Genomic DNA, 9,583 nt, shown 5'->3' with positions numbered 1-9,583 from the left:
AACTTCCACAAACCCACAAGCTAAGAACATCGGCAGATGGGATCTGAGGACTGTAACCTGCTCCGATGTTCCACAAATGTATTCATTTATGGCTTTCTTTCTTCTGTTTCTACAACAACTCCATGATTGGTTACCATGTTGAAAGATGGACTTTGGTGTAACCTAACTTTGTGTTCCTGGGCCATGGTCCCTCCTATTAGGCTCCAGATCAACACTGTCTTATCCCCTTTGAGGTGAGAGTTAGATATTTGTGTTGACAATGGTAATGAGCAGCTGCCTCCCAACCCTAAGCCCAGGCTTTGGACTTTAAGCACATTCCTGTCCTTCTTTGTCCTGGCATCAGTTCAGCTACTGCCGAGTTGGAGGGGAGGGTTCAGTCACACTGTTCTTCCTGCTGCCAACATCTATGGGAAAAAAACACAGAAGGGAGAGGCAGCAGGAGAGGAGAGCCCCCCACCCCCACCACGGAGCCTCCTGAGGGAAGTTCTCCCAGAAGGAGGGAACAGCACTGCACCTGGAGTCCTTGATAATGCAGAGTTCGGGAGCATTCCTGTTTGGCTCCTGTCTGGCTGCACCAGCCCTTAGAGGCAACACCGAGAGTCAGGATACCTGAGGAATCTTCCAGGTTCTTAGGTCCCAGGACAAGGAACTGAAGCAAACACACAGTGAGGTAGTTACAGCAGAACAGTTTATTTAGGGGATGAAGACATGCCTGAGGATGGAGTGGACTGGGGATCCGGGGGAAGGCATTGCTCTAAACCACAGGGCTGGAGGCTCAGGACTTATTTACACAGCACACACCTTCTCTTGGGTCTGTGTTTTGCGGGTTCTTCTCTCCCATGCTTTGTTCTGGTAGCTGAGGTGGGGAGGGCTTTCCAGTCTTCGTGACAAGAGGTTTCTTCCATGTTTAGTGCAGAGACCACTCTCTCCAGTCCCTCTTCGGCACATCCTCTGGTCCTGGTCTCAGGCTCCAGTTGGACTCATTGACCCACTGCTGTGCACACTAACCTGCCAAGATCAGTCAGAGGCTTGACTCTCTGTCCCATGGACTTGACTGGACCCATGTTCCCCTTCTAACACTGTCCCCAGCTCTGTCCAGTTCCTTTCCCCTGACCCCAGCTTGTCTTGGGGGACAGGGCCTGATCAGAGTGCCTTGTAGAATTTGACGAGCTTCCCCAACTTCTCCTCCAGCTCCTCAGCCAGCTTCCTGAGAGCTTCAGCCGACTCTGACTGTGCCCCTTCCTGCAAATGCTTTGACTTTTTCACAAGGCTGTCAACATCTTGCAGGAGAGACACACCTGCAGTGGTGGCACTCCTGATCCGGGCGTCATTGCTCATCGCCAGAGGGGTTCCTTTCAAGGTGGCCTGTACCCTTCTAGCACGTTGGGCAGGGATCCTTCCGGTGGTGGCAAGGATCCTGGCATCTTCTTCTAAGCCAGGGTTGGCTCTAACCAGCCTGAGGGCATCCATGTGCTGCTGAAGGGCTTCAAGGTCTTTGGTGATATCTCTGGTAGCCTGAGGGAACTTGCTGGCAATCCTCGCCAAGGTTGTTCCAGCCTCCAACACATCCAGGCCAGGTGAGGCCTGGTGACCGGCTTCAACTTCATCCAAAATCCTGCTTGCTTCCTCCACGATGGAGGTGGCGGCATTAGTCACAGTGGCTGCTACTCCCAGCCCCAGCCCAACAGAGGACAGCATCAGACTGCCCTCCGCTGTCACTGGTGCCAGAAACAGACCAAGGAGGCCCAGGATGTCAGAGGCAGTGCTGAAGGAGTCAGCCACGACATTGGAGATGGTGCAGCCCCTGTGCACCCCCTCAGTGTGGTCAGCCAGGGCGTGGAGCTGCCGGATGTGCTCCTCCACCTCTGCTCTCAAGCGAGGAAACGCTTTCAAGAACTTCTTCCTGCCCTGCAGGTCTCTCCGAAGTCTGTGTCTGTCTGCTAGGGCCGAGAGCGCTGTCAGATCCCTCAGCACTTTGTGCAGTGCAAGTGCCTTAGCCCTGTAACAGCAGAGGTCAAGTGAGTAAGAAAGACAGCTCCTGTCTGGGTAAAACGGGCTGTGCTAGACCCACCCTACAGATGTATACTGTAACCGTCCACCCGGAACTCTAAAGATGTGCAGAAGTTCCCCTTTGGTGGGTGATGTTAGGTCTTTCCAAGGCAAACTTTGTGGTCCTCATAGGTGAGTCTTTGTAAGGGCTGGGGAGACTCTGTTGGGAAGGTGCTTGTATGTAAGCATACAAACCTGAGTCCCATCCCTCAAACCTAGGTAAGAAGAGCCAAGCCCAGGCGCATGATGTGTAATCTCAGTGCTGGGGAGGCAGAGACAGGTGGATCCTGGGACACTCTGACCAGCTAGTCAAGTCTACTTGGCAAATGTGAGTCCAGTGAGAGACCCTGTCTCAAAAACAAGGACAGTATCTAAGGCACAATTGAGGTTGTCCTTTCTCCCTTTTGTACATAAGTTCACCTGCACATGTACATGAACACAGACATGTAGGCACATGTTTTATAATAGTCATCATAATTGGCATGGTATCGGTAGATATTGCAGAAAGATGCGCAACTACTCAGGTAAACGCCATCACCTCCAGAGAGAGATATGCTGAGTGGTGGATCAACACTGCCACCACCAACCTGCGTGTGCTGAGGGGAGTCTGCAGATGAACACAGAGCCCCGAATGACCTCAAAGCCCCCTTCACTCAGGGAGTGTTGGTGTGCTGTGGAGAGTTGATTTTCCCCAAAGACAAGATTTCTCATTGTCCTCAGCTGCTGGAATGTCCACTACAGTCCTGGCCTGCCAGAAAGGTGTGTTCACCTAAGCACTTCGGCTGTGAGACCATGCAGCTTGAGCATGTTGAATCTGACAGAGTCTAAAGACGGGACCACTCTCCGACCATGACTGATTATGTGTGCACATCTCTGCCTTCTATTCGAACTTCAATCTCACTCAGGACCCGAAAGATGGAACTGAGGAGACACTGGGTCTCGGTCTTTCCCTTTCCGAAGTGGCCCCTTCCCACTTTACCACTAATTGGTCTATTCTGGTTGTTTTATTGAGGATGGGTGTCTGAACCTGACTTCTCCAGATACAGACTGTGACCAGGAGTTTGGTGACCATGTGGGCAGTGATCAACAGCTGTCCCCCACTCTTAAGTCTGTGCTCAGCAGCTGCTACCAACTCACGTGTTTCTTTGCCCCTGCACAAGTTTGGTCAAAGAAGTAGTAATAAATAGTGTCCTCTGACCTTGACACACATGCCCACATGTGAGTATCATACAGATCTCACATACTATAATCCACTAATTTCAAAAATGAAATGACCCTTGCCCCTGTGGGCACCATGTCCCCTCAACCTGATGCAGCTGCTTCCCAGGGAGATCATGTTAGAACAGTTTCCAAGGATTGTTGGGGAGTGCCCTACACCCCAGCTCCTGGGACTGTCTGGAGTAGGTGTGCCTGCCCAGAGAGAACCAGTCATGCAGGGGTTTGGGGGCAGTGCTGGGGCATCCCATAGAGGTGACCTGGGCAACTTGGTCTTAGATACAAACGCCTCCCAGGCTCCATCTTCAGTCAGCAGGCAATGCAGGTCATCTCTGCCGGCCGTGTCCTGGAGATGCCCAGGGGCTTCCGTAATGAAGTATCTGCTCTCTATGTGGAAGTAAAGAATGAAGTCAGAGACAGGGCAGAGGGACTGAAGTGACATGGAGCACAGGGATCTTATGTCATGTCATGAGCTTTGGTTAATGACATTCTGCTGATGGATTCGCCAGTGTTGTGGACTGAATTGTGTCCTTTAGTTTCTATGTAACAGTTGTCGTAAGGCCCAGTGTCGATGTTTATAGATAGAGTCTCCATGGAAGTGAAGTGATTGCAATGAAACATTATAAACATAGGTTCCTAATCGACAGTCCTGGTGAAATGACTCACTCACCCACTCACCCACCCACTCACTCCCACACTCACTCACTAACCCATCCACTCACTCACCCACCCACTCACTCACACATTCACTCACTCACCCATCCACTCACTCCCACACTCACTCACTAACCCATCCACTCACTCACACACTCACTCACTAACCCATCCACTCACTCACACACTCACTCACCCATCCACTCACTCACACACTCACTCACCCACCCACTCACCCACTCACTCACACACTCACTCACCCACCCACTCACTCACTCACCCACCCACTCACATACTCATTCATTCACTCACCCAACCACCCATTCATTCACTCACTCACTCACACACACACTCACTCACTCACCCAACCACTCATTCACTCACTCACTCACACACTCACTCACTCACCCACCCACTCACTCCCACACTCACTCACTCACCCATCCACTCACCCACTCACTCACTCACTCACACACTCACCCACTCACTCACTCACTCACACACTCACTCACTCACCCATCCACTCACTCACCCACACACTCACTCACTCACTCACACACTCATCCACTCACTCACTCACTCACCCATCCACTCACTCACCCACACACTCACTCACTCACTCACTCACACACTCACCCACTCACTCACTCACTCACTCACTCATTCACTCACTCACTCATCCACTCACCAACTCTATACCTCTGTCTCCTTTCCCTCTCTGTTCATACAAAACAGCAGCAGAGACTTTGTAACGATCCAGTGAGCCTGATCCCACTGCAAGCCAGGAAGAGAGTCCTCACACTAACAACCGGCTTCACCTTCATGATTTACATTGCCTTCCAGAGCTGAGAGAAAAGGTAGGCTTTTGTTCTCCCTTTGCCTGTGGTATTGTGGAACACATTGTGTGTGGGACACACACACACACACACACACACACACACACACACACACACACACACACACGGAGGTGCCACATTGCTTTGCAGGGGAATGAACTGTGTTCAGCTCAGAGTGAATGGAAAGTGAAGGCTGGCTCTGTGGAGGGGAAAGTTTCAATGCTGGCTTACCTCCACCTTGAACATCTGGCACATCAACCACTGTGGTACCAGTACCTTCAAAGGTGTCTTTCAGCCTCTCTGGTTCTGACACCAGTTTATTGGGTCAAAGAGGAACATTGACAAATGGAATAGATTGGATATCAGAGTGTGTTGAACACAGCAAAGATATTGTTTTTGGAGTCATCTTATATTGATAATGAATATGTCTATGTAGATTACGGACAAAATGACCAGCTTTGGAGAAGATTACAGGAGAAGTATTTCTTCCTCAACGGGAGCTTTGCACTCTCTGGCCTCTCAGAAATGACACAGTCAGTGAACCATGGTGACTGGGGAGATGTGACTGAGCCACATGGTCTGCTGTCCTCCACGTTGTCAGGCTCTCCTGGTCACACCAGAGAGGAAAGGTAGAGGGAAGATAACCCTTTCTAGGTACCCAAGATAGGGCTCGGATGGGGATCCCTACAGACGCAGGGTCAGGTCACTCACCTTGGTCCTTGGTGGCCTCATCCTCATCTGATGTGGAGGCCACCAGGTCCAGGCTGAGAGCAGAGAACAGACTTGGTCGAGGATCACGGCTCCCTCGAGAGGACATCGGTGCTTCTGGAACTTTAACACCGGTCACAGTGTCTGTGAGAGATTTTCCTTACAGATCACTGGATGCTCAGGCTCTAGGGAAGAAGAAACACAGTGTGGGATAAAGTGGGAATAACTGTAGGAAAGGCAGCTAGCCAGATATCCAGTTGTCCCACGGTTCCCCCCAGAGTGACTGCCAAAAATCACAGGGACTTAATTCACAGAGCCCAGTCTTTCCCTGAACCAGGCAGCTGCTACACAAGGAAGTCAGTCATCTGGCTTCTCCTGTCCTCCCTCACCCCAGCCAGGGCAGAGGCCTCCTGCCCTGTGGGGTCCAAGGGAAGTGTGAGGCACTGAGGACACAGTTGTGAAAAAGATTCACATCCACACAAGCCAAGGGGAGATGGGAAGAACATTCTGGTAACTACTCAGGGGTGGGAATACCAGCTAACATCAATAGAGGGACTCTGTTTCAGGGGCCTGAGCACCCAGGCTGGGGCTTAGGACTCTGCAGAGGAAGAGAGCATGGAGTCTGCTCGCTTACGTGTTCCACTCTGTGATGACATCTTCTTTTGCTACAACAAGAATATCCTGTTCCAAACTAAAGCTGCGACCTGGGCCATGCTCTGAGATGGCCCAGCCTTCTCAAGTGAGGTCAGTAAATATCTGTCTTTGTAGACTGAATCCTTGCAGGTACTGCGTTACAGTTACAAGATCTCATCAAGACACCCTGCCATGGAGGGAAAGAATGAAGTGCCCTTCCTTGCCAAGTACACCTTGGTGGGTCCTTCCTCAGGTCTATTTTTCTATAGACAGGATACAGAGAGATTCCGTGGACACAGCTGGCTGTCACTTTCTGTAGCACACATCTAGACATCCCCCTAACCCCACCCACCCACAGCCCTGATCCTGTTGAGGGTTCTTTCTACCCCCCTCTCTCCAGTCTTGGATCTCCATGGTGAGCCTTCTCCACCACCGGGAACAAACACCCCCGGTTCACTTGATGACAGGTCTGTCCCTGGGGCTGGAGCACACCAACTGCCCAGAAACAAGTCACTTCTGTCTCTTGGAAGGAAGCTGTGAGATGTCCCTTCCTGGATGCCCAAAGGTTGCCTTCTCTATTGAGCCTTAGTAGCCCAGGGTACTCCCAAGAAGATGGCATCTGGGTTTGGCTACCATGTGCAAAAGCCACCACCACCACCTGTCCCCAGTGTCCTCCACTCAGAATTTCTTTTCTCAGACTTGAGGTCAATAACACAGTGACTGAGTGACTCCATCCTGTCCAACAAGACAAAAGAAGAAGGCTGCTGAGGGTTTTTGGGGTGGGGGGCTTGCAAAAGGCACTGGTGTGTAGGAGAGCTGCATCCTTGCTGCTTCCTTCTTGCTTCACAGGTAAGGACCTGAGAGACTGTTGCCTGAAGAGTTGGAAATTTGGGAGACAGTTTGCATTGGTAAAGTGTCTGCACCATGGACCTTATAGCTCTGTGTGAGTCTGGGCAGGAGAGATGAGTCAGTGGGTGAGTTCTTGCCAAGCATGCCCTAGGCCCTGGGATTGATACCCAGTACCACAAAAACAAATGAATATATAAAAATTTGTCTTGCTCCACATGTATTATGCTCTCCTTCTGGCCAGCAGGACAGTGAGCCTTCTTAGAAAAGCGACTCCTTGGGTATGTCCCAGGAGGTGTGAGGATGATCCAGTCCTTTTCTGCTCCTGGCCAACTGAAGTCTCAGGCTGAGAGCCTCTGTTCTCCATCAGTGCACAAGCTCTCCAAAGATGGCCAAGCAGGGGCTCTCAGCCCAGCATCTCCCAATGTCTGCCTGACTTCATCCTTGGGCAGGCAGAGCTGAGGGCAGCAAGCTCCTACTGAGAATCTGTAATTCTCTCCATCTCTAGAATGAGGCAATTATCCCCTATCCCAAGGTAAATAATTCAAGACCTGGAACCTATCACAGAGGGTCCCCCCTACCCACCACACCTCAGTCTGCTGCTGTCCCTCCTGCTAATCCCCTCAAGCAACTTCCAGTTTTTGAGGCCTACACTGGGCTCTTCCCTACCCATCAAATGCCTCCATGCTCCACCCCTTGAAATCTCAAGGCCAACTCTTTCTGGGTGGCTTCTGCATTCCCTCCCTGGACTGAATACAGGGCTTTCCTGGGGCCCCTCTGTACATTAGTGTTGGTCCAGTATCAGCATCAGCCATGATGCCAGTAGTAGCCCAATGCTGGTGCCAGAACCATCTAAGTTGGTATTGTCCTCCTGGGCCCAGCGTTCCCATATCTATGCTCTGGGAGACATTTTTTGTGCATAGAGTCACCAATATCTGAGGATATAGCATCATTAAAGGAAAAAAGAGTGACTGCTTTTCAATTTTCTTCTTCCTCCTTCTCTTCCCCTCTCCTTATCATCCCAAAGATTCTAGAATGTTCTCTGCTTCTACATGCACAGAGGACCACAACCCCTCCCTCAACACACACACACACACACACACACACACACACACACACACACACACACACACACACCTGAAGTCTGACTGTTGACCTTGTGATTAACAAACAGCTCAGTGTGCTGTTTATGGGATTGTCCCCATTTTCCCTCCCTGCCCTCACACTGACACCCTTCCCTACCTAATACACAGGGAACCATTTCTCTATTCTCCATCCCCTACAGATAGAGGACAGGACATGCTCAGATCCTGTGACCCATCTGCTCAGCCTCTTTCACAGACTCCTCAGTACTACACACTCCCTGGTCCTCAGTTTTCCCCAGGGCATGGCACAGATACATGCACAGAACAGTTCATGGCACAATCTCTGGGCTTCTTAGATATCCAAGTCAACATTTATCCGGAACTGGTCTAGGCAACCACAGTCCTGGTCCAACTTCAGGATTCGCCCAAGGACCAGTGAGTTCGGAGCCTCCTGCCCTCCTCCACATTCTCCAGCTTCTCCATAACTCTGCTGTTTATCAGGACTCTGCCTGCCGGATTCTAGGCATTCCAGCATCTGAGCTGAGCCCCCAACCACATGGTGATCCCATCTGAGGGCTTGCCCATCCCTCTTATGCTTAGTGCAGAGAGAAAGAGCCAGAGCCAACCTGGCTGCAAGTCCAGTTCTTCTCAACTAAGGGCTAGGGATGATGCCTAAGTTCACTGAGTCCATCCCTAGAATGAGGCAATTATCCCTTATCCCAAGGTAAAATCGTGAAGAGGAGGCGGTAGAGGAGCTGAAGGGGTTCAACTTACCAAGGAGTCTCGTTCTGGCTGAGTTTGAACAGGACACAGATGGCTTTATCTGTGTAGATTCTGTCAACAGCTGCACATCTGAGTCATAAGGAGAAACAGCCTCTGGCCTGGTGGACCCAGCTGGGAAATAGAAACTGAACGTCTCATCTGGGCAGACATGGTCCAATCAGCACCCTGCAGTGGACACTTGGAGGGTGCCACCCACTGCCCCACCCATCTTGCCGAGTCAAAAGAGTGACCTCAGCTCAACATTCCCAATTCTGCTCTGGGCAACCCATCTCTGGTGGGTTCTCCGTGGTGGGAAGACCCACCACCACAAACTGTGGAGCCCTCCACAGATCACTGCCAGCCCCTTCCTGCTCTGGCAAGCCTCCCCAGTGCCCTAGTACACCCTCATCCCATCCCTCTTGCACTTCAGCGGAACATCCCCACCCTGGTTCATTGGTGAGGTCAGCACTGCTGAGGGTGGCAGGCACAGTACTCAGACACCTGCCTACGTGGATTCTTCTGTCTCAAGCTGCTGCTCTGCACTTAGACATCTCACGAATTGACTCCTCTGAGAAATCCTCTACACACACACACACACACACACACACACACACACACACACACACACACAGAGGGATATTGACACAGTACTAGGTTGGGAGCCCTGCACTTTGACCTCAACTTAATATGCAGGCAGAGAGTATCTGGGTGTTCCATCATCTTGGGAAGTGGAGTGTGTGTGTATCATTCCCTTTATGCTCTTTCTGTTCAGATCAGCCAACTCCACTTCTGCTG

The 9,583-nt window shown here is 51.2% G+C and overlaps 1 protein-coding gene across 1 annotated transcript; it reads right to left on the bottom strand.

The window, feature by feature from the left end:
- Positions 1-747: 747 nt before the first annotated feature.
- LOC128116286 (apolipoprotein L2-like) lies at positions 748-8,892 on the bottom strand. The gene is made up of 4 exons (XM_052747467.1): positions 8,801-8,892; positions 5,466-5,647; positions 3,525-3,651; positions 748-1,999 (listed from the first exon to the last, which is right to left on the bottom strand). Exons 2-4 carry the CDS (start codon positions 5,569-5,571, stop codon positions 1,144-1,146), a joined length of 1,089 nt encoding a protein of 362 aa, XP_052603427.1. The 5' UTR covers positions 5,572-5,647; positions 8,801-8,892; the 3' UTR covers positions 748-1,143.
- Between the last annotated feature and the right edge of the window lie 691 nt (positions 8,893-9,583).

The sequence above is a fragment of the Peromyscus californicus genome, unplaced genomic scaffold (genome assembly GCF_007827085.1).
Source record: "Peromyscus californicus insignis strain IS unplaced genomic scaffold, ASM782708v3 Scaffold_20__1_contigs__length_68692818, whole genome shotgun sequence".
Lineage (NCBI taxonomy): Eukaryota > Metazoa > Chordata > Mammalia > Rodentia > Cricetidae > Peromyscus > Peromyscus californicus.
Note: the sequence above shows the minus strand (reverse complement) of the source record. Positions and strands in the feature narration are given on the sequence as shown.

Coding starts and splice junctions, on each gene's coding strand:
- LOC128116286 (XM_052747467.1), bottom strand. CDS start 5,571: ATGTCCTCTCGAGGGAGCCGTGATCCTCGACCAAGTCTGTTCTCTGCT. Junction 3,652..5,465: donor TGAGGCCACCAAGGACCAAG/GTGAGTGACCTG, acceptor ACTTCCACATAG/AGAGCAGATACTTCATTACG. Junction 2,000..3,524: donor TCTAAGACCAAGTTGCCCAG/GTCACCTCTATG, acceptor CTGCTGTTACAG/GGCTAAGGCACTTGCACTGC.